General features: G+C 48.6%; 2 protein-coding genes across 10 annotated transcripts in view; both read left to right on the forward strand.

The window, feature by feature from the left end:
* The window catches only part of ECE2 (endothelin converting enzyme 2), a 31697-nt gene extending 24810 nt beyond the window's left edge, over nt 1–6887 (forward strand). For 5 of the 9 annotated variants that reach the window (XM_047731898.1, XM_047731873.1, XM_047731866.1 and 2 more), the window contains 11 exons: nt 52–194; nt 578–692; nt 2168–2278; nt 3248–3346; nt 3451–3528; nt 4040–4143; nt 4335–4445; nt 4571–4638; nt 4800–4990; nt 5106–5201; nt 5902–6887. In XM_047731898.1, the coding sequence (XP_047587854.1) occupies nt 52–194; nt 578–692; nt 2168–2278; nt 3248–3346; nt 3451–3528; nt 4040–4143; nt 4335–4445; nt 4571–4638; nt 4800–4990; nt 5106–5201; nt 5902–6078 (1293 nt within the window). In that variant the 3' untranslated portion in view covers nt 6079–6887. The remainder of the gene's footprint in view (nt 1–51; nt 195–577; nt 693–2167; nt 2279–3247; nt 3347–3450; nt 3529–4039; nt 4144–4334; nt 4446–4570; nt 4639–4799; nt 4991–5105; nt 5202–5901) is intronic. The other 4 variants (XM_047731861.1, XM_047731855.1, XM_047731886.1 and 1 more) reach the window with 4 other exon arrangements.
* A 5694-nt stretch (nt 6888–12581) lies between these two features.
* PSMD2 (proteasome 26S subunit ubiquitin receptor, non-ATPase 2) lies at nt 12582–22385 on the forward strand. Its single transcript, XM_047731902.1, has 21 exons — nt 12582–12763; nt 13187–13243; nt 13597–13761; nt 15070–15191; nt 15391–15615; nt 15894–16052; nt 16202–16346; nt 16539–16599; nt 16866–17012; nt 17649–17755; nt 17952–18079; nt 18308–18395; nt 19367–19529; nt 19652–19753; nt 19928–20073; nt 20338–20421; nt 20645–20813; nt 20902–20996; nt 21220–21346; nt 21785–21903; nt 22043–22385. Exons 1-21 carry the CDS (start codon nt 12629–12631, stop codon nt 22223–22225), a joined length of 2727 nt encoding a protein of 908 aa, XP_047587858.1. The 5' UTR covers nt 12582–12628; the 3' UTR covers nt 22226–22385.
* The last annotated feature ends 1809 nt before the right edge of the window (nt 22386–24194 follow it).

Here is a 24194-nt window from a genome sequence, read left to right on the forward strand (position 1 = left end):
GGCAGGCAGGCAGGCAAGGAGGGTTGAGATTTTTTTTTTTTTTGGCTGTAGGGCCTGGCACCCTCCGTGAACTGGCTGGAGTTTCTGTCCTTCCTGCTGTCACCACTGGAGCTGGGTGACTCTGAGCCCGTGGTGGTGTATGGGACGGATTATTTGCAGCAGGTGTCAGAGCTCATCAACCACACAGAGCCAAGGTTGGGAAGAGCCCAAAGTGTGGGAGGTGGGGCTCAGAGCTCCACGCAGGTCCAGGCAGGGACTGGGCATGGGGACTGGCATAGCCAGACACAGAGCAGCCTTTGACAAGGCCCTGGACCTTCCAAACAACAAAAGAGAATGTCTGCAGGCTGTTCCCCTAGGCTGGGGCTTCAGGGGGTCCATTTACACTCTTTATTCCCACACCTGGCTCCAAGTTGACCTCTGCAGGCAGGTGTGTGGTCCCAGGGTGAGACAGAGGGATTCTGGGACAGCTCCTCCATATGCCTCTCAGGACTTCAGTTGCCTGCACATTCGTGGAGCAGATTTGGGGTGGAAATGGTACCACAGCTGCCCTTTCCTTACCTTCTGGTCTGGATGCCAGCGTCCTGAACAATTACCTGATTTGGAACCTGGTACAGAAGACAACCTCAAGCCTGGACCATCGCTTTGAGTCTGCACAGGAGAAACTGCTGGAGACCCTCTATGGCACCAAGAAGGTGGGATTTCTGACTCTGTCCCCACCTTCCAATCCAGCCTAGGGTGCCTGTGTTTCAGGCACCACTGCCTCATGGTAGAGTGTGGAACAGGTGTAGGAACCAAGATGACTTGGGTTGCCATCCCAACTCCTCTGTGTTTTGGCCCATGGGACCTCGGTTGGGCAGGTCACCCGGTCTGTTTCCTGGTGTGTGAAATAGGAATGGTGGCAGGGTTGTCTGAGGACTGAGCCAGTGTAAGTGAAGCTCCTGTGCCTTGTACGCAGAGGCACTCAGCTTTGATGATGATGATTAAGGAGAAGAATAAAAGTGCTTCTCAGTTTCAAGGTGCCCCGTGAAGTGGGGGACACAGACATGTAAACAAACCTTGTATTTTCGGGTGATAAAGGCTCACATTGTGTGGAAGACCTTTGTGCTATAGAACAGAGGAAGGGATAGCACATCCTATCCAGGGGAAGGGGAGGCATCAGGACAGTTCTTTATGAAGAGGCAACATTCGAAGAATTAGTTCAGCAAGGGAGCAAGGGAGAAGGGCATTCTAGGTAAAAGAAAAGCATGTGCAAATTCCCAGAGGCCAGGAAGTCATGGACTTGTGTGTGGTCTGTTATGGGAATAGGCTGACTGAGAGGCTGAGGGTGGTGAGGTGGGCCTGGGGCAGTGTACAAAGGGACCTGAGTGCTCTGTTAAAAAGTCAGGCATTGAACTGAACTAAAAATTAAGAGAGAGAGAGAGAAAACTTAATTGGTTGAGGCTTGGGGACAGTTTCATTGTGTTCCATCTCTTATCTTTGAAGATAATGAAAATAAAGTGACACATATTGCAAGCAAAAAAAAAAAAAAAGTCAGGCATTCTATCAGCAATGGGGAACCATGGGATGATTTTAAGCAGAATCACCTAGTTAGATCTAGGTATTGGATGATCTTTCTTGCAGCTAAATGGAAGAGGCAGCGACAGGGACAGGGCAGGGGATTGAGATTGGAGCCAGAGTATCTAGTTAGGAGGTGACTGCAGTCTTTGGGCAGGGAAGTGGCAAAGGGATGGACTGGGGAGAGTGGCAAGAAGTTGGGGTAGTAGACACTGGTGATAGATTGCATGTGGGTATAGGGAGATGGAGGAAGCTTGTGACCTGTGGGTTTCTGGCATGGGGGACTGACTGGATATAAGCCTGGGATATGGAGCTGAGCAAAGAAACTTCTGGCCCCTAGTGGGGCTCTTAGAAACTAAAGAAGGGGAGAGTACTAAGCACAGAGTGGGCAGCACACATGCTCTTCCTGCGGTTTTGCTGCTGGAGTTGGCACACTTTTCAATTCGGCCCTTTGTTTCCCCTGGAGTCTGAGGGAGAGAGGGCAGCAACCCCCCAAGCCCAGGTTGCCATTGCTCAGAGGTGAGAGGTCCGGTCCCAGAGACAGAGAAGAGAAGGGCCCTCAGACTGGAGAGCAGAGCCATCTCTGGGAGGCCTGGCTCTTTGTCCCTTACAGTCCTGCACGCCAAGGTGGCAGACCTGCATCTCCAACACAGACGACGCACTTGGCTTCGCTTTGGGCTCCCTCTTCGTGAAGGCCACATTTGACCGGCAAAGCAAGGAAATCGTGAGTCTTTGAGGTTCTTCCAACACTAGTCCTTGTTTTAGTTCATTCATGTGTGTACATGAAGGGGCGGGGTACTGAGAGGAAATTCATCAATAAATGAATAGTAATTATTTTGGGTGGGAAGATTAGGAGGGGTTCTTTTTGTCCTTTAAAGTTCTCTGCATTTCCCAAATGTTCTACAATGAGTTTATGTTGCCTATAGGGTTAGGAAAATAATATTTATTTATTAGGAGATGATAATGAATGTGCTTCAAGTATTATCTGCAAGAATGGCTCTTGCAGTGTGGTTTACAATAGGCAGAAATGAAAACATGAAAATGAATGAAATGAATGAATGAATGAAATTGAAATGAATGAAAATGAATGAAAATGAAAAAATGAAAAGCTGGAACATCTAATCATAGAGACTGGAAGAAAGGTTGTGGTTAGGATGGATTATGAGGCCACCTAAAACTCATGATATAATGTCAAGTCAAAAAACAAAGTAGTTGACAAGATATGTGTATGTTGCACAACACAATTCCTTGTTATATATGTATATCCAGGCAGGGAAAGACTCTCAAAGGAGATAATCAAGATCTTAAAAGGAGTCATCTCTGAGTGATGGGATTATAAGTGGTCTGTTTCCTTCTTCGCCTCTTCTCAACTTCCCATATTTTCTGCTATTAATGCCTTCCTTCCATAATCAGATAAAAGTCAACACACTATATTAAATTATATTAATTCAATTAACTTATTGTCAGTTAATTTTTTTATTAATTAGAAAAAAAGCCACCCACCATTTCAGTACCTTCACAAATGGTGTTTCCTCCTCATCTTCCCAAGATGCTCAGCCTTACTTGCAGTCCTGCCCCCCACCCCCCACGCTCCCCTGGAAGGACAGGGATGGGGCACTGGGGTGGATTGGGGGGGAGGGGGGAAGAATGCATCAGTGCAGTGGGAAGCCACCTTACACCCCCTTCCTCCCAGGCTGAGGGGATGATCAGCGAGATCAGGACAGCCTTTGAGGAGGCCCTGGGGCAGCTGGTTTGGATGGACGAGAAGACCCGCCAGGCAGCCAAGGAGAAAGTGAGCCGTGGCCAGGGTTGGGGCGCCATCTTCAGGTGGGGATGGAGGATGCAGTTTGCGGGGGCGGAGCCGGGGAAGGGAAATCCTTAATCTGGTCTCTTCAGGCCGACGCTATATACGATATGATTGGCTTCCCGGACTTCATCCTGGAGCCCAAAGAGCTGGATGATATTTATGATGGGGTGAGTACCTGGGCTCACCAGTGTTGAACTTCATCTCCGAGGTGAGGAGGGGGTCTATTCTTGGCTCAGTAATTGGGGCTCAAGCCCTCGGGGGGAAGGAAGTCCCTGTTGGGTCCTTCCAGAGGCAAGTGCAAGGGACAGACGCTGTTCACATGCTGGCTCTGTGCCAGGCTGCAGGCTAGCCGACAGCAGAATGCAGTGTTCCCAAATCCTACCTACCTGTGTAACCTTGGACAAGTTATATAACCTCTCTGGGTCTGAGTGTCTCCATTTGTAAAACTGGGATGGGGTTTGTTGTGAGACTAGAAGGAGGCAGAATGTAAACCACTAAAGCACCAGCAACGTAAATACTCTTTAAGTATTGGTGCTTTGTATTTCCTAAACATTTCATTTCTATTTTGCCATTGAGGAAAACTGAGGCTCAGAGAGTGCTAATTAGTAGCCAAACTGGGACTATTCTCTTCTCCCACATGTTGTCTTGCTTGCTTTCTGCTTCCCGCCGCTCCCACAGTATGAAGTCTCTGAAGATTCCTTCTTCCAGAACATGTTGAATTTGTACAATTTCTCTGCTAAGGTGATGGCTGACCAGCTCCGCAAGCCTCCCAGCCGGGACCAGTGAGAACGGGGGGCTATAGACACTTGGGGCATCAGGAGAGATAAGGGAGCTTTCTGGGGCTGGGGAAGGGGGTGGCAAGACATCTCAAACCAGAAGCACAAGGTCTTTGCAGGAGGTAGGTCAGGGCTGCTGGGCTGGGAGGGGTGTCAGGAGAGTCAGGAGCCTCAGCCTCTCTCTCTTGCTCTCCCAGGTGGAGCATGACCCCCCAGACAGTGAATGCCTACTACCTTCCAACCAAGAACGAAATCGTCTTCCCTGCCGGCATCCTGCAGGCCCCCTTCTATACCCGTAACCACCCCAAGTGTGTCTGTGGCAGGAGGGGCTGGGTGCTGGGGCCTGGGCCCATGGGGAAGCTGGACCCAGGGCTGGAGGTGGGGTCCAGAAGTTCCCCCACCATGTCCTCATGCAGCATTCCTCACCCACCAGGGCCCTGAACTTTGGTGGCATCGGCGTGGTGATGGGCCATGAGCTGACACATGCCTTTGATGACCAAGGTAGAGGCCCCTGGAGTGGCCCACAACTCCCTCACCCCAGCCTAGAATTCCTAGGGGTTCTTGCAGGGCCTTGGAATATTGGGAGCTGGCCACAGGGAGCCTGGCTGCTGGTGGAAGCCTGCTCTACTCATGGTGAGGTGCCAAGATTTAGTTTTCCTCAGGGCGCGAATATGACAAGGAAGGGAACCTGCGGCCCTGGTGGCAGAATGAGTCCCTGGCGGCCTTCCGGAACCACACGGCCTGCATGGAGGAGCAGTACAGCCAGTACCAAGTCCATGGGGAGAGGCTCAATGGCCGGCAGACACTGGGGGAGAACATCGCTGACAATGGGGGACTTAAGGCTGCCTATAACGTGAGTGGCCAGCAGGCCTCCAGTGGCTGCGGCCCGCCTGTGGTGGGGGGGTGCGCAGTGGGTGGCAGTGGTGGGTGAGACTTGATGGACTTGCCACCCTGGTGCCCGACTGCAGGCTTACAAAGCGTGGCTGAGGAAGCACGGGGAGGAGCAGCGCTTGCCAGCTGTGGGGCTCACCAATCACCAGCTCTTCTTTGTGGGATTTGCCCAGGTATTGCTGTCCTGGAAGATCTGGGGCCTGCCCCTCTCCCACTCCCTCTGGGCATGTCATTAGATGTCTGGGGCATGCAGGAAAGGGACTGGGAAATGGGGCTGTAGGTGGGGTGTGGAAGGTGGCCTGGGAAGGCCTGGTGCCCAGAGCTTGAAAGCGTGCCTGGAGGCCCAAAGAAGGAGAACTCTGCGGGAGGCTTTTACAGATCCCAAAGGCCAGGACTGCCCTGTTTGAGGAGCAGGGGTTAGGGTACGGGATTGATTCCCACCACAGTCCTGTAAGGTAGCTTTGGAGGAGGCAACTAAAGCTTGGGGACAGAGTGGTTCATCCACGGCTACGTCGGAACAAAGTAAGGGGCAGAGCAAGGACTCAAGGGGAGCTCTTCAAGACACTTTGCACTACCACATGCAGCCTCTTGGGGGGGCGCGTGATTCTTCCCCTCAGATGTATGCATCCTTGGCAACCCAGTGTCCAGGGCAGCTTTGGAAGGCCCTCAAGGAATTGGGGAGGCAGGGTCCCTCCCTCGAGGCTGGTAGCAAGGGCATGTGGCAGAGATGCCGGCTGTATCCTAGAGGCCTCCTGAGCAGAGGGGCTGGGGCAGTGGTTGTTTGCCTCCCCAGGATGGCTCTGCCACAGCCCAGTCTGTGGCCCCCCGTCTGCACTAGACACCATATGTCCCCGTGTCTGTCCTGGCCTGCAGGTGTGGTGCTCAGTCCGCACACCCGAGAGCTCTCACGAGGGGCTGGTGACCGACCCCCACAGCCCTGCCCGCTTCCGTGTGCTGGGCACTCTCTCCAACTCCCGTGACTTCCTGCGGCACTTCGGCTGCCCTGTTGGCTCCCCCATGAACCCAGGGCAGCTGTGTGAGGTGTGGTAGACCTGGGGCTGGGGAGATATAGCTCGCTGTTGCCAGGACCTGGGGCAGCTCGCCTAGCAAGGCTGTTTGCTCCAGGTTTAGAGAAGGCGAATGCCAGCTGCGCTGAGTCCAGCCCCTCCACACCGCAGGTGACATGAGTTCCGCTCCTCCCTCAAACACCACATTGTGCCTCTGCTTCGGGGGTACCCCTGCCTCCAGCAGAGCCCCCACCATTCACTGTGACATCCTTCTATGTCACCCTGCCTGGAAGAGGACTGGGGGAGAAGGGGGCATTAGCTCCCACGGAAAGGAGTCTGCCTCTTCCAGTCCTAAGATCACTTGACTTGGTGGCCTTGGGGCCTGCTGTGCCTGCTGCACTCGGACCACACAGGGCCTGGGTGGTGTGCCTCTCATACTTCTCCCCGAGGCCCACTCAGTGTCCCCTTGGGAGTGGACCCAGCCCCTTTCAGCTCCACTCTCAGGGACTACCCCCCAACCCATTTTCCTTATGCCGCTTCTCCCAATACTGCTGCCAACCCTCACTGGCAGACCAGCTGTGCTCAGCTCTTAGTGGAAGCCTGAGGGCCTAGACAAGCCCACCTGCTGCCTCCCAGTTTCCCTGGGCTCAGAGAGGAAGTATGTGTGGTGTGTATGTAAGGGGGAAACTGGTTCCTGTGTGTTGGGGAATGAGTCACAGGGACTGCACTGGCCCTCCCTGGCCAGAGCAGAGAAGTAGATAGAGCAGGGAGAGAGAAGAACAGAACTTATTTTTACAGGGAAGGGGGGTAGTCTTGGCCCTGTAGGACCCTGTGCCAATAAATAGACACACATCAGTCAGCCTGTCTCTTCCTTCAGTCCTGTTTTTGTTCATTCATTCACTCATCCCGCCGATATTTATTGAGCACCTACTCTGTCCGGCACTCTTCTAGATGCCCATTTACTCAGTCACCAGACAAAGAGGACTGAGATATGCAGCCCCAGGAAGACAGAGGAGAGGCAGGATGGAAGAATGGAAGGAAGTTGAGTTGGGCTGGGCAGATGACCTCCTTGGGTGGTCATATTCCCATCACTGGCTCATCTATAGCTGGAAGGGTTTGCCTCTGCCCTCCACTGCCGCATGCAGCCAGGCTTAACACGGAGTCTGGCTAACGACTGGGCCAAGGTCAGCTTGGAAGATGGGCAGCCCTTACCTGCGTCTCAGAGCATGCCCTCCGCTTACGGCCGAGAAGACATGCATTTCCCCATGGCCTTGAAGGCCCAGTACTCCTGGGAGTCACTTGCCCCACCACACACACTCATTGAGGCCTGCCAGGTGCCAGGCATGGAAACTGCGGGTCTGGCTGCCACCCTGCAGAGCAAGGGAGGGACAGGAGCATTTGTTCAATAACTCTTGTGTTCCAGGCGCCTCTGTTGGGTGGGTCATTTTTTTATTCATTCATTCATTTATTAACTTATGCACTCATGGAATTTTTTTAAAGTGTATTGGTTACCAACAGTGTGCAAGGCACTGGTGATGCAAAGATGAATAAGAGGGTTCCTTCCTGTAGGTGGTTCTTGTATTGGCAGGTTCACCTTCATGAGCTCGTCCGATCCTCACAGCCACCTCATTTTGTAAGTGCTCTAGTTTCCATTTTACAGATCTAACCCTGAGCACTTTACTGCAGTCAAAGAGACCTGGCTTGAACTCAAAGATTGGATAGTGTATGAGCCTGAGCTGGTTCCCTTACCTCCATGGCCTGTTTCTTTATCTGTAAAATGAGAACCAGAGCAAAACAGTGGAAAGAGTCATCTCAATTGTCTTTAAAAGTCAGTATTTCCAAAGTCCAAGTAAGGGTGGGTCTGTGGAGGGTAAGTGAAGCTTTGGCAGTGACTACTGCTGGGGCCCTGGGTGAAGGTACATGTGTCCCACAGTCTGTTTCCCGCCCCTGTGTCCTGCCCCCACCAAGAGCTATATGTGGGCCCCTGTCATCCTTGGAGGTGCCGGCTGTTCAGAAAGGAAGACCGTGGCCTCAGGAACCCTAAGACCGAGGGAAAAGATGTCTGAGCCTCTGAAACCATGACTCTGGGAGAGACAGCAAAGTGTATGGAAAAGAGGAGGGCCATCACGTCTGGAAATCTGATTCTGGCTCCAGCTCTGCGACTTCTTAGCCGTGTGATGTTAGGCTCATCCCCTCTCCAGCTCTCAGTATCCGTAGCATTCTGTAAGACCAGTAGGTTGGATGAGATGATCTCTGAGGACCAGTTCAGCACTTAGTGTTTTAAGCAGTGAATTCATGGGCTTAGCAACTATTAAGAAATATTAAGAAATGACATTGAATTTTGGGTGTTGCACAGAGAATGAGATTTGCATGTCAGAGGTCTTAATGAGGGAGGAGAGAGGCTTGGCGGGCCTTCCTCTCACATCTGATTTAGGAGGCCAGTTTAGGAAGCTGACCAGTGGGTCACTGTGGCACTGAAACTCCGTATTTCCAGAAAGGTCAAAGGTCAGCTTTCATTTACTGAGGCCTTATTTTGTTAAGCCTGTGCTAAGCACTTGAAAATAATCTCACTAGGTTCCCACAACAACTTATAAATAGGTCCGGTAATTTTGTCTATTTTACAAGTGGAGAAACTAAGAGAAAAAAATTATATAACTTCCATTGCATTAAAATCAGATGTGGAACTCAGATGCTTTTAATGACCACCATTTAGTCTTCTGGGTCATGACTGAGTTTAGACTTATGCATAGAAATCTGTCTTCTGGTCAGTGTCATTGCACTTCTAAGCCAGACCCTCATCAGCACGTGGGTTTCCACGCCACCCAGCTCCCATGGACCAGGCATATGTGAATCCAGTTAACTGCAGGAAACCTAATCACATGTTGAGCTGAAATTAAGCCAAGTAGCACCTGTTTGTTGAACACTCTGCAGGTGCTTGTTTCCAGAGCCAAGGCAAGGTGAACATAGGCTGACAAGTGTAACCTTCACCCTAGTGGCCCCCCTAAACCGATGAATATGCATCTGTGATATGCTCTGCTGTGTTAAGGCAGAAGAGGTAATAAAGGGTGGTGCTCCTGATGGACACATGAGAGCAGCTGTTGGTAAGGTGTTGGGCCATACCTTGCCCTGTCCCATTGAGAGGTCTGACCAGTTCCCACGCACAATAAGGCAACATATGTCAGACACTATGATTTCACACTTGGAAGCACTCTGGAAATTTTAGGTTGGAAGACAGTCTCATAAAATAAGCACAGTTTCAGTGTGTCTATCATGACTCACAAATAGACAATCCCAACAGTTTCTTGACATCCAGCTCTGACCTCTAAAGAGCCCCCAATGGTCCATTATTATATGTAAAGATGACCTGAAGATGAATGCAAAATGAATTCATTCATTCAATAAATATTTATCAAGGCTCACCACAAGCCAGGCATTAGGTTGGTGCTAGGGACAAAAGGTGAATAAAAAACACTTCCTGTCCCTAAGACTCAGATTCTAGGGAGAGAGAGAGAGATGTATTACACATGGTGGGAGCACAGGGAAGAAATGAATGAATTAAAGAGTAGAACAGGAAAAACTTCCTAGGTAGGCGACACTGAACTTTAGTACAGAGGATGGGAGAACTTGCTAGCCAGAAAACAGTGAAGGGTATTCTATACAGAAGGACTAGCAATGTGAAAAGGTCAATCATTTTTTTTTAAGATTTAAAAAAAAATTTTGACAGAGAGATCACAAGTAAGCAGAGAGACAGGCAGAGGGAGAGGGAGAAGCAGGCTCCCCGCTGAGCAGAGAGCCCAATGTGGGGCTCATCCCAGGACCCCCGAGACCAAGCCCTGAGCTGAAGGCAAGAGGCCCAACCCACTGAGCCACCCAGGAGCCCTGAAAAGGCCAATCATCTTAAAGGGGCAAGGCATGTTCAGAAATGATGATAGGATGATCACGTGAAAGGGGCATGATGTAAGGTGAGAGTCTGGAGAAGGGAAGCTGTAACAGTACATGTGAGAAGAGGAGATTGTAACACCTGCTGTCAGTCCTGGGGATTAGAAGTCAGAAAGGTCACAGTGCAATCTATTTGAGAAATATCACACAATGAAAGTAGGAACCCAGTGGAAACTCTGCAGTGCTGTGTCCTGCCAGGAGCACTTCCCATGTTATGTAAATGATGTTTTGGGTTGCAAAATTTTCAAATTGGTAGAACCATCCCTAAGATGTGTAGCTCTATGGCTCAAGCCATGAGTTTGGGGACAGCATGGATGGCTTCTGGATGCAATTTGAAGGAAGGTGGTAGGAAAGGGACAGGTGATAGAATGTCCCTGGTTTAGAGAGCAATTTGGCCACAAGGCTGGGAGTTTGGCCAAATGGTAGGAAGGAGTACTTCTGGGAGGGCAATTTGACTGAAATGAAGCTTGAGGTAGGACATCAGTGTTATCATGTGGCCTTGGAAATACTTGTCAGATATGTGAGTTTGGCTAGAGAGGACTGGGGGCTTGAGTACGTGGAAGTAGAGAGCAGGGAACAAGAATATCTCAGCCCCCCACCCAAAGAATATCTCAGCCCTGCAGATTTGAGGTGGTTGAAAATGACAACAGGCTCCTTTTCAGTTGTCAGAAACCCAGGTAGGCACTTTATATATAATGTCTTATTTCATTTTCAACACATAGCTTACAAGCGAGATACTTTATTACTCACATTTCATAAAGGCGGAAACCAGGCTGGGAGAGGTTAGGAAGCTTGCCCAAGTATCACAGCTAGTGAGAGTCTTCCCATGGTATTACACATTAGGTTTGTTGTTCTCTAAAGCTTATGTTCTCCCCCCTCTTTTAATTTTGAAACTTAAAAAAAAGATTTTATTTATTTATTTGAGAGAGAGAGAGAGAGTACGAGTAGGGGGAAGGGCAGAGGTAGAGGGACAAGGAGACTTCGCACGGAGTGGGGAACCCAATGTCCTTGTTTCCAGGACTCTGAGATCTTGACCCAAGCAGGCACTTAATTGACTGAGCCACCGTGGCACCCCTACTTTGAAACATTTCAAACCTACAAGTAAGTTGAAAAATAGTAAAACAAACAGTTTTCATCAGGAGGCATCTGCTATTGACAGACTGTGCTTTGTGTCACATCATCACCCCATCTCCTCTAAGGTACTGATTGAGATACAACTGGTATAAAAGACAAAATCTGAAATCTGATAGAAGGAAGTCATGGAAAAAGGAGAGATTTAGGAGGAATAACTCTACTGACGACTGAAGAAAGCATGACAATGTATTGACATTTTGAAGCCAGAGATAGAATAGGCAGAACAGTCATAGACTGCTCAGCTTCTGTCAGCCCACCAGGACTAGGGAAGTCATTGGTGATGGAAATGGAAGGTGGTCCCCAGAAGCCAAGCACTGAATGAAAAAAGCACAGGTTTTAAAAATGGGCCATACATTTATATGTATACATATATTTAGGCAACATTCATTCAGTGCTAACCATGCTGTGCTAGTTGTTTTTTGAAAAACAAACAATTCCTGCATTCTTTAATGCCTCAGAACCCACAATAAAGACTCCAGGCCAAATGGTGGGTATTACCACCAGATGAGAGGGGGAGGAGTTATTTCCTCTTTTCCCACGCCCTGGATGCATACACATAACCCAAACGAAGAAGAAACATGGAGGTTTGCTTGAAGCAATCAAGAGCTTAGAAGACTGAATGATCAAGGTTCAAATCCTGATCCTACTACTTACTACATAATTTCTTCTGTGAAACAGACACAGCCTAACCAAATTAAAAAGACTGTGAGAACATTGTGTATGTATCATTCAAAACTAGTCCTGACATAGAGTGTCCGTCGCACCCCTTCTAAGTCAAAACAGGGTGAGGGAGACCAAAAGACAAGAGATTGAAGGCAAAGACTTTGTCTTGATCTGTTTTTAGTTCCAGAACTTAGCATTGGAGCATAGGACTATATTTTATTCATAGATTTCGACCAGGCTCTTCAGGTGGATTTAAGATTGCAGCCATAGCCTCCAGATAATATGCAGGGCACTGTCCTTCAACGGCGCGGGGCGGGGGTGGGGGGGTGATGCGGAGGCACGTGATGAGGTTAATATTCCACCGTGGTGTGAGGGAGGCAGTAGATACAGATTACAGATTTCACAGAGACGGCAGGCAATCGATTCCAGATTTGAAGAATCTCGTACGTCTGTCCCACCACGCAGCCAACTGGGCTGTCACTGTGGGTACTATTCACATAGCTGTGGGGAAACACTACGGGCGGTCTCTGGGCTCGAAGCTTGTACATCTACAGCAGCGCAGCTAGCGTACTCAGATTGCAGACTGCACGTCGGGTAGCGTTCAGGAAAGCCCCGGTCCAAGACCGAGCAGCGCCCAGCGCTCGCCGGGAGATAGAAATTGTAGTTTTGGGGCGGCTTCCGTGGGCGGGGCCCAAGGGCGGGATCTCCCAGGAAGCGGGAGTGGGTGGGTGCCAGCGGCGTTTCCGGTCGCTGGCGCGTTCAGGAGGCGGGGCGCCGTGGGCCACGTACGCAAAGCCATATGGGAAACGGGGCGGTGCGAGCGGTGCGCGCGCAGCTGGCCGGCAGTGGCGGCGGAGATGGAGGAGGGTGGCCGGGACAAGGCTCCGGTGCAGCCTCAGCAACCCCCAGCGACGGCGCAGGGCGTCGCGGACGAGAAGCCGAGCGGCAAGGAGCGGCGAGATGCTGGCGACAAGGACAAAGAACAGGAGCTGGTGAGGCGCGGCCCCGGGATCCGGCGGAGGAGGCCGCGGGGCTGAGTCACCGCGGTCCCGCAGGCCTTGGGCCCGACTCTAAACGGCCTCGCAGCGTCCGGGAGAGGGCGGATGGGGCGATCCTCAGGGCTCCTGGCACTCTCTGTCCCTCATCCTCCATTTCGCGCTGTCGCCTCCGCCGACCCCATCAGCCCTCACCACCAACTCGTGAGGTGGGCCCGGGCTGGTCATTGTCACCGCGCTTTTTTAGTATGGCATTCAAGTAGTGTGGTCCAGCAGCCAAAGTGCCATTCCTGCTCTCTTTCTATGTCCACCTGGTCCCTCCTAAGGAGGCAGGCTCACCCTCTACCTGCCCCAGGGTGAATGGGAGGAGGATATGTTTGGGATTTCTTTTCTTGATGAACTTTTTCCCCCAACCCTCAGTCTGAGGAGGACAAACAACTTCAGGATGAACTGGAGATGCTCGTGGAACGACTGGGGGTGAGTCATGATGTTGAAAGGAGTGGGTACATATTCGGATCTTTCCTGCCTATTTGTTTTATTCCATTTTGGGGCAACAATTCCTATATGAGGTATGAGGAAAGATGAATGTTAGGGTTGCATTGTGATGCTGTTGTGGGATAAGAGAATTACAAAGGATATTTCAAAGATTCTGTAGCTTTCTAATTCAAGTCTTAACTGGGATCATTTGTTTTTGTACCAGGCAATGAGAAGGGAGTTGGGGAATCACAGATGAATAAGACACAGTTACTCTCTTAGGGGAGTTGTTAGTTAAACACTTCTGTGTTATGACTTGAGAGATGTAACTCTGAGCTCTGACATCTCCTGATCAGGAGAAGGACACTTCCCTGTACCGACCAGCCCTGGAGGAGCTGCGGAGGCAAATTCGATCTTCTACAACTTCCATGACTTCAGTACCCAAGCCTCTCAAATTTCTGCGTCCACACTATGGCAAACTGAAGGAAATCTATGAGAACATGGCCCCTGGGGAGAATAAGGTAAACTGTTTCAGAAGCTGGTGGAGGCCTAGCTTAGGAATTCCTTTTCATCTAGACTGTGGGGCTCATGGGGAGTCAGAGGAAGCCTAATAGACCTGAAATCCACGCTGGTTGAACAGAGCTGTCATAGTCAAAGTACTGACATAAGAGCTGACAGGAGGATTGCCTTCTTAGAATACACTGTTTTCTGCCATTTATGGTGGATCTTGGTTTTTGTTTTGTTTTTTTTCTTCTTTCTTTCTTTTTTTTTTTTTTAAAGTAATCTCCATGCCCAGGGTGGGGCTTGAACTCATGACTTCAAGATCAAGAGTCCTGTGCTGTACTGACTGAGCCAGCCAGATACCACTCGCGATCTATTTTAAACTTCTGTTTAATCTTGATTTTTCTGTTTCTTTCATATTCCTTGTACGTTCACTTGTTTTCTGTTTCAATTTAGAAAACTTCAAACTAGAATCAGTCACTTCTCTATTAGTACAACAGTAATCCAGGAAATCTTCAGTCCACCTAGACAACTGCAACAGTCTCCTAATTGGCTGCCTTCTTTTTGTTCTTGATTTAGGTTGTTTTTCATATAGCAGTCACAGTGATCTTTTTAGATTATGAAAATGTTGTCTGCTTAAAAATTTTTTTTTTTTTAAGATTTTATTTATTTATTTGTCAGAGAGAGTGAGCACAGGCAGACAGAGAGGGAGAAGCAGGTTCTCTGCTGAGCAAGGAGCCTGATGTGGGACTCGATCCCAGGACCCTGGGATCATGACCTGAGCCGAAGGCAGCCGCTTAACCAACTGAGCCACCCAGGTGTCCCTGTCTGCTTAAAACTTTTTAATAGTTCATTATTGCACCTAGAATAAAATTCAGAGTCTTCATTTTTCTTCATTCTCTCCTTGTTACCATTCTTCAGCCATATTGGTTTAAAAGGGAGATGGCAACATCAACCTTAGGGTTATCTTGAGGTTTAGCTTAGGTAAAGTAGGTAAGTTTCTAATACAAAGTTGGGGGGATAATTACAACTTAATTTGGGGGATAGTGACCATAATCTTAACTCCATAATGTCCCGCTCCCCTTAACCTGGATTTGACTTTGAAGCACTGGTTTCTTTCTTTCTTTTTTTTTTAATTTAAGATTTTACTTATTTTTTTTGACAGAGAAATCATAAGTAGGCAGAGAGAGGGGGAAGCAGGCTCCCTGCTGAGCAGAGAGACCGATGTAGGGCTCAATCCCAGGATCGTGAGATCATGACTTGAGCTGAAGGCAGAGGCTTAACCCACTGAGCCAACAAATGCCCCTAAAGCACTGGTTTCTTTACAGCGTTTTGCTGCTGACATCATCTCTGTTTTGGCCATGACCATGAGTGGGGAACGGGAGTGCCTCAAGTATCGGCTGGTGGGTTCCCAGGAGGAATTGGCATCATGGGGTCACGAGTATGTCAGGTAAGACCTTTCCTTCTTGAGAATCCAAAGGGGTTCTGAGACATAATTCTGAGTTCTTTCTTGGAGTACCAGAGTACTCCCAAACACTGAATTTTGCATTTCCCAAACACTGAACTCCTTGGGTCACAGAAGTGCTTCCTGTGAAGCTGTGCCTGTGCGCCACCCCCCACCCCCCAAATGATCTTGGGTCTTTCCATAGGCATCTTGCAGGGGAAGTGGCTAAGGAGTGGCAGGAGCTGGATGATGCGGAAAAGACACAACGGGAACCACTGCTGACCCTGGTGAAGGAGATTGTCCCCTATAATATGGCCCATAATGCAGAGCACGAGGCCTGTGACCTGCTCATGGAAATTGAGCAGGTGGATATGCTGGAGAAGGACATAGATGAGAATGCATATGCAAAGGTCTGCCTCTATCTTACCAGGTGAGCGAGCATGGTGGGGATGGGTGGAAGGCCTAGCCTCCTCAGCATTTCCCTCTCAGTTGTTCCTCCTTTGTTCTCTCAGTGCCATTAGCTGCAGTTGATTTGTTGAAGTGTGTGAGCTTGTTGAGGAAGGAGACTTCGTGTCTCCCTAGTAGTAAAGCATCTAGCATAATTCCTTGTATATAGGAGACATTCAATATTTATTTTGGATAAGTGAATTAAATGTGGTAAATGAATGCCTGGAACTTCTGACTGCTTTGTTATATCTCTCTCTGTAGTTGTGTGAATTACGTGCCCGAACCTGAGAATTCTGCCTTGCTGCGCTGTGCATTGGGTGTGTTCCGAAAGTTCAGTCGCTTTCCTGAAGCTCTGAGATTGGCGTTGATGCTCAATGACATGGAGCTGGTAGAAGACATCTTCACCTCCTGCAAGGATGTGTATGTAGGAAGGAACCTGGCAGAGGAAGAGGGGAGCTCATGGATGAGGCGTTTGCATGAAGAACTGGGACCTGTAGTTTCTGGCTAAGGCTTGAGGGGCTTTTCTTAATGGATGGGGACTGAGTACATGTGATGACTGTCTCCCACAGGGTAGTACAGAAGCAGATGGCATTCATGCTTGGCCGGCATGGGGTGTTTCTGGAGCTTAGTGAAGATGTGGAGGAATATGAGGACCTGACAGAGATCATGTCCAATGTACAGCTCAACAGCAACTTCTTGGCATTAGCTAGGGAGGTGAGACCCTTTGCCCTTTTACATCAAGGCCTTTTTGTTTGTTTGTTTGTGGTTCTACCTGGTATTTCATGTCCCTGACTATAACTTTGACTAGACTCTCCTTGGTTAGAATTGCTATTCAGTGGGATAGTGGAAGAGTTGGTAGTGGGGGAATAGTGGGGGAGCAGTTGTGACTCTCTGACTTCCCTTCAGCTGGACATCATGGAGCCCAAGGTGCCTGATGACATCTATAAAACCCATCTAGAGAACAACAGTGAGTAGCCATCTCCATGTGTGTGAGGACTGGAGGATTCTTAATTATGCCCCTTGTATTTGGAGTGATGGCTTGGCCTAACATATTTATCTATCCCACAGAGCTAAGAATTCACATGTACCTTTTCTCCAGGTCACTGTTGGGGGCAAAGATAGAGTATCCCAAGTGGCCAGTTTAGAGCCAGAGACCAGTCACCATGCTGTGTCTTTCTTGCCCTACTCCAAACCCTTTTTCCTTTCCTTTCCTTTCCTCTTCCTCCTGTTCAGGGTTTGGGGGCAGTGGCTCTCAAGTGGACTCTGCCCGCATGAACCTGGCCTCTTCTTTTGTGAATGGCTTTGTGAATGCTGCTTTTGGCCAAGACAAGCTACTGACTGATGATGGCAACAAATGGCTTTACAAGAACAAAGACCATGGTATAACTTTATGTCTACTTTATCTTTGTGTTGTTGTTGTTGTTGTTGTTGTTGTTGTTGTTTTTCTAAGATTTTATTTATTTATGTATTTGTTAGAGAGAGAGGGAGCACAAGCAGGCAGAGACAGAGAGAGAAGCAGGCTCCCTGCTGACCAAGGAGCCTGATGTGGGACTCGATCCCAGGACCCTGGGATCATGACCCAAGCTGAAGGCAGTGGCTTAACCAACTGAGCCACCCAGACATCCCAATCTTTGTGTTGCTTTGATCATTTCTTTTCTTTCTTTCTTTTTTTTTTTTTTTAAGATTTTTATTTATTTATTTATTTGACAGACAGAGATCACAAGTAGGCAGAGAGGCAGGCAGAGAGAGAGGGGGAAGCAGGCTCCCTGCTGAGCAGAGAGCCCGATGTGGGGCTCGATCCCAGGACCCTGAGATCATGACCTGAGCCAAAGGCAGAGGCTTTAACCCACTGAGCCACCCAGACGCCCTGCTTTGATCATTTCTGTTATCCTTCTAGGTTCATGTGTTAATGTGACAGGGATCCCCAGGGCTGTATTTTTACAGAGCTCTTTGTAATAATTTTCTCAGGGTGGGGCCATTTTAAGACTAATAGTTTTTTTTTTTTTCTTGGTATAGGAATGTTGAGTGCAGCTGCATCCCTTGGCATGATTCTGTTGTGGGATGTGGATGGTGGCCTCACCCAGATTGACAAGTACTTGTACTCCTCTGAGGACTATATCAAGGTTGGTCTGGGCATACCCCATTAATGGGGACATTCTCCTACCATGTTCTAGGGCCCTCTGGGCCTCCCTTTCACTGGTAAGGTCTACCTGGTTTTTAAGTCCAGTTAAGGTGGAAATTGCAATGAAGTTCACATTGTATCCGTTGTGGCGGGGAAGGTCGAGTAGCCTGAGTGAAGAATCTGTTTGCATTTTGCAGTCAGGAGCCCTTCTAGCCTGTGGCATCGTGAACTCTGGGGTCAGGAATGAGTGTGACCCCGCTCTGGCACTACTCTCAGACTATGTTCTTCACAACAGCAACACCATGAGACTTGGTTCCATCTTTGGGTAAAGCTTCTTGCTTCTTCTTGTAGTAGTACTCAACTTGTAAGCTTTGTGAAAACAGGAACTGGGTTCTTTTCACCTTTGTATTGCCGAGGGCTACGACCCTGTCTGTTGAATATTTGGCTCTTGGTGATTATTGAAATATTGAATAAATGACCAGTCCTCTTTTTGTTCCTTCCTTGTCCTGTACTTTATTGTGTGTCTGGGACTGCCTCTCCCTGGCTTTTGCAGGCTAGGCTTGGCTTATGCTGGCTCCAATCGTGAAGACGTTCTAACACTGCTACTCCCTGTGATGGGAGATTCCAAGTCTAGTATGGAGGTGAGGAGAGGCTGTTGGACATTTAAGGGAGGTAGGGAAGGTGCTCTGAGACTTACCACTCTCTGTGATAAGTAATGAAAAAAGTGTGTATGTGTACTGTGTGTTTATGGGGGTGTGTATATCACTTCAGTGAAATCTTTTGGAGCTAGAATTTTAAACCTCACGTGGTATTGAGGCTAGAGAGGTAACATTTTGGTATTGAGTTCCAGCCCTTGGGGTCCATGAGGAACTAGTCAGACTAGAATGGGGAGTAACTTAATGCAGCTTGGGGTGGCTGATTCTGTCTCACTCATTGTTTTTGTTACTGGCTAACCTAAAGCTTTCTTTCTTTTTTTCTGTTTTTTTAAAAGATATATTTATTTTAGAGAGGGTTCGTGAGTCGGGGAGGGGCAGAGGGAGAGACTCTTTAAGTTCAGGCAGACTCCTGCTGAGCATGGAGCCCATGCAGGGCTTGATCTCATGACTCATGAGATCATGACCTGAGGCCAAACCAAGTCTCAGACACTTAACTAACTGAGCCACCCAGTCACGCCAACCTTAAATTTTCTTAATTATGCAGTCATTCTAGTGATAGATACATATAGTATGGTGGCTAAAAGTACAGCTTCAGTCAGAAAGATCTCAGTTCAAATCGTGCCACCTCTGCTTACAAGCAGTGTGATCTTGGACAGGTAACTCAATCTCTTTAGGTTTCATTTTTCTCATCAATAAAAAACTAAAAACAGCAGGACATGTTTCATGGGGTTGTTGTGAGGGTTAAATGTTAATAGTATGCAGAACAGTTGGTATAGTGGTTGATACATAGGAAATATTCAGTGATTGGTTGCTTTTGTTACTTTGAGTTACCATCAGAAAGGGATTATTACCTAGTGTGGTTATAGTAACCTGTAGGAATTGGCTGTCTTGAATCAAGATAGATAAACATCTACTTAATAACTTAACATGTATGATACTGATTTTCCTATTTCTAGGTGGCAGGTGTGACAGCTCTAGCCTGTGGAATGATAGCAGTGGGATCCTGCAACGGAGACGTCACTTCCACTATCCTTCAGACCATCATGGAGAAGTCAGAGACTGAGCTCAAGGACACCTATGCCCGTTGGCTTCCTCTTGGACTGGGCCTCAACCATCTGGGTGAGGGGATGTCTCTCTGGGCAAAGGCTGACAGTAACTGGATACAGCAGGGGGGCTTATGTGTCAAAAACTGTACTAGATGGGAGCAGGTGTCCTCTCAACACTCTTAACTTGTCCTACAGGCAAGGGCGAGGCCATTGAGGCAATCCTGGCGGCGTTGGAGGTTGTGTCTGAGCCATTTCGCAGTTTTGCCAACACGCTAGTGGATGTGTGTGCCTATGCAGGTCTGTGTCTCTCTGCTTCCCCAGAGACTGCTTATTTCTCTCTTGGACATTCCTTCAGATTGATTCTCCTCAGTTCTGATCTGCTTTAGATTCTTTAGCTTGTTCAGTTCCTGGAATAAGCTTTCTTTTGGTGCCTTGTTTTTCTCCTTTGTCACCCTTACCACCATTCTGCAGGCTCTGGGAATGTACTGAAGGTACAGCAGCTGCTCCATATTTGTAGCGAACACTTTGACTCCAAGGAGAAAGAGGAAGACAAGGACAAGAAGGAAAAGAAGGATAAGGACAAGAAGGAAGCCCCTGCTGACATGGGAGCACATCAGGTTCTGTGGGCAGCTGGGCGCTCTCTGAGTCAGGCTCTGAAAAAAGATAAGTGTGTAGGGAAGCAGGGGAGCTGGGTTTGGGTTTGTTTTAGCGCCCCTCTGGGTGGTGCTGTGTATTGAGATGACATGAGGCTGGGGTTTGTATGTGAGGCATAAGGATGAGCCCCTACAGCACAGCTTTTTCTTCTTAACACGGGACTTGAGTCAAGAGTGAATTTTTTTGTTCCCTGAGCTTATTGGGTTCTGCTGCTGCTTCAATCGCAGGGAGTGGCTGTGCTGGGGATTGCCCTTATTGCTATGGGGGAAGAGATCGGTGCAGAGATGGCACTACGAACCTTTGGCCACTTGGTGAGTATCGCATGGAGAAGATTGGAATATACTGGTTTTGGTGCCTGGAGATCCCCCAGAGGAGACTTTCCTGATGGGTTTTCTCTGGGGAGAAATAGTCTTTTTGCTATGCCTGTTCTCCAGAATTTGATCTAAGTCCCCCTTTTGCCCATCAGTCTGTTCCTATAACTGAGTTTGTTGTACTGCTTTCTGTGATGCTCTTGGCATTGTCTTTTATTACCAGCTGAGATACGGGGAGCCTACACTCCGACGGGCTGTACCTTTAGCACTGGCCCTAATCTCTGTTTCAAATCCACGACTCAACATCCTGGATACCCTAAGCAAATTTTCTCATGATGCTGACCCAGAAGTTTCCTACAACTCCATCTTTGCCATGGGGATGGTGGGCAGTGGTGAGTATCAGTCAGAAAAAGTTCAGAAGTAGCTTGAAGGAATATTTGAGACCTTTTTTTTCAACTCAGTAATGGTTAACATTTCCAGGTACCAATAATGCCCGTCTGGCTGCCATGCTGCGCCAGTTAGCCCAGTATCATGCCAAGGACCCCAACAACCTCTTCATGGTGCGCTTGGCACAGGTAAAGAATAGAACTCTTTTCCTTTGAGAGTACCAGGGGGAGGTGTCCGTGGTGATGGAAGGTGGGGGACATGTGGTGACATGAGGGGAACCTTGACTTTGGCTGGGAGGGAGGATGTGAGTGAGTTATGGATTTCTATACGGCCAGGTTAGGTGACACCTCCTCAGATGTGACCCTTATTTCTCTTTCTCTCTCCACCCCCCCCCCCCCCCCCCCCCCCCAGGGCTTGACACATTTAGGGAAGGGCACACTCACCCTCTGCCCCTACCACAGTGACCGGCAGCTTATGAGTCAAGTGGCTGTGGCTGGACTGCTCACTGTGCTTGTCTCTTTCCTGGATGTCCGTAACAGTGAGTTGCTGTCAAGACTCCTATAGTGGCACGTGGCCCCATCTCCACCCTTACTCACCAGGGCCAGCTTGTAATTTAGGAGCAGACTCCAAGTTAGTTCCCTACCACTCTGGGTTCCTGATGTTCTTTGGGCCTATGAAGGGCCTTATGAAATTCATCTCCCACATTTTTGATCTGGCCCACAGAAATTTTTATTTTTTGAGGATGAAGAGCTGAGCCCAGTGTCTGTTCCTAAGTGACTGAGGGGAATTAATTATTAAGTTTGAAGTCTGTGGGCAGAATAAGATGGGAGTATCTCTGGTCTGTGGTACCATGTATGAGGGGAGGGGTGTGGGTTCAGCTGAACCACTGAGGGATTAAGAGTCAGGGCTGGAGTGGGGACCGAGATTTCAGGTCAGGCCTGCCTGGATGCATGTTTGTCCTCTGTTCTTCCCTCAGTAATCCTGGGCAAATCTCACTATGTATTGTACGGACTGGTGGCTGCCATGCAGCCCCGCATGCTGGTTACATTTGATGAGGAGCTGCGGCCGCTGCCAGTGTCTGTCCGTGTGGGCCAGGTGAGGGGTTAAATGGATGGGAGGGCTCTCAAATGTGGAGAATGCACACATACCTGCTTCTCTGAAACTGGTATGGGCAGTGGGGTATTGCTGCACTCCCGTCTGCTACACTCGCCCTTGCAATTTTCTCACCCTACAGGCAGTGGATGTGGTAGGCCAGGCCGGCAAGCCTAAGACTATCACGGGGTTCCAGACACACACAACCCCAGTACTGTTGGCCCACGGGGAGCGGGCAGAATTGGCCACTGAGGAGTTTCTTCCTGTCACCCCCATCCTGGAAGGTTTTGTTATACTTCGGAAGAACCCTAACTATGACCTCTAAGTGGCTACCGGGGACTCTGAGCTGCCACTGTTATGTCAGTAGACCATGCTTCCTGCCACTAGCCGTGAACACTGCTCCACACCTTTAGGGGAGTTGTTAACCTCCTGTTATTTTGTTACTGAGTGAGATAACTGTGTTGAATAAAGACCTTTATCCCCAAGGTCCCTCCGTGTGTGTTTTCTGGGGTATTGTGGCTGGAGGCCAGACCAGGGTGGGGAGTTGATGTGAGAAGACATTGTTTATAGCAACCCTGAGACTAGGCTAGCAGGGAGGCTGCTCTGAATGGAACAAATTAAACTCCTTGCCCTTTTCCTCTCTTTCCTAATTATCTTAAAATAGTGATTCATCTTTAGGGGCATGGACCCTTGAGAAGCTGATCAGTGTAATGGATCTTCTTTCTAGGAGATGCATATACACAAATTTTAATACAAACTGTTATAGATAACTTTCTGAGGAGCTGTGGATACTATTCCCTCCCCCATTCCACCAATGCACACCCACCTCAAACCCATCATTCCCTGACTCAGGGCTGAGGATCCCTGCTCTAAGAAGCAGCAATCAGTCTTACTTTCTAACTTCTGTGCTACTGAATGAAAGACATTTTTTTTTTAAGATTTTATTTATTTACTTATTTGAGAGAGAGTGAGAGAGCAGAAGAGTGGAGAGAGCGACAGAGGAAGAAGTAGATTCCCCAGTGAGCACGGAGCCCAATGCAGGGCTTGATTCTGGGACCCCCAGATCATGACCTGAGCCAAAGGCAGGTGCTTAACTGACTGAGCCACTGAAGTGCCCCTGAAAGGGACATCATTGTCTCCTGTGATCCTCTGTTTCTCTTGGAAGGCTGCTGTTGGAGAGATTTGATCATGTTAACTTCTATGCTGTCTTTGTAGAAACTGGGTGCAACAAAGGTTGACCCTGACCTTCCTCTTAGTGTAGCAATGGGGAAAAGGAGTAGTCTCCTTCCTGGAATGTAATCACTTTCAATCTTGAGTGCTCCTTCCTGGTGGGGTTGGTATGAGTATAGCTATGCTGCCAGTTGGGGCCTGGACCCCTGTGGATGCAGTAGAGAAGAACATGGCCCCGCCAGATAATCATAACTAACCAACACTTTATGAGAGTTTAGCTTCCGAGCAGTGTCTGGCACTTAATAGGTCTTCTTTTTTTTTTTTTTTTAAGATTTTATTTATTTATTTGACAGAGAGAAATCACAAGTAGACAGAGAGGCAGGCAGAGAGAGAGAGGGAAGCAGGCCTCTTGCTGAGCAGAGAGCCCGATGCGGGACATGATCCCAGGACCCTGAGATCATGACCTGAGCCGAAGGCAGCGGCTTAAACCACTGAGCCACCCAGGCGCCCCGCTTAATAGGTCTTCTATAAATGTTGAAACATTCAGTGATCTCATAATAGCTTTAAGAGGTAGGTATAATGCCTGTATTTTGGTAAGGAATATAAAGTTTGGAAAGAGGTTCAGTAACTTACTCAAGGTCACATAGTAAGTGGTAGAGCCAGGATTAGAATCTAAGTTTGTTTGACTCCAAAGCCTATGCCCTTATAAAATTGATTCGCGTCTGTAGCCACGGAGCCTTGCAAGACCCCCTTGTAGTCCAAGGTCTTGGCTAGCTGGAGGATGGCAACTTTGGATTAGTGTCTCTGTTGTCTTATCTCTGTTCTTCTTTGGCAGCCTGTATAAAACCTGTATAAAAAGTCGAAGTACTAGACTTGGGAGTCAGGAGACCTGTCAAATCCCCTTAATGGGATTTTCTGTGTTCCTGAGCAAGTCAGCATGTCTGGTGAGCCTCTGTTCCCTGTAAAATGGGGATATTGTAATTGCCTTCCTTGATATCCAATGGTGGTGATATAAAGATAATTTGAAGGGGTGCCTGGCTGGCTCAGTCAGTGGAATGTGTGACTCTTGATCTTGGGGCTGTGGGTTTGAGCCTCATGTTGGGTGTTGAAATTACTTAAAAATA

The sequence above is a fragment of the Lutra lutra genome, chromosome 1 (genome assembly GCF_902655055.1).
Source record: "Lutra lutra chromosome 1, mLutLut1.2, whole genome shotgun sequence".
Taxonomy (NCBI): Eukaryota; Metazoa; Chordata; class Mammalia; order Carnivora; family Mustelidae; genus Lutra; species Lutra lutra.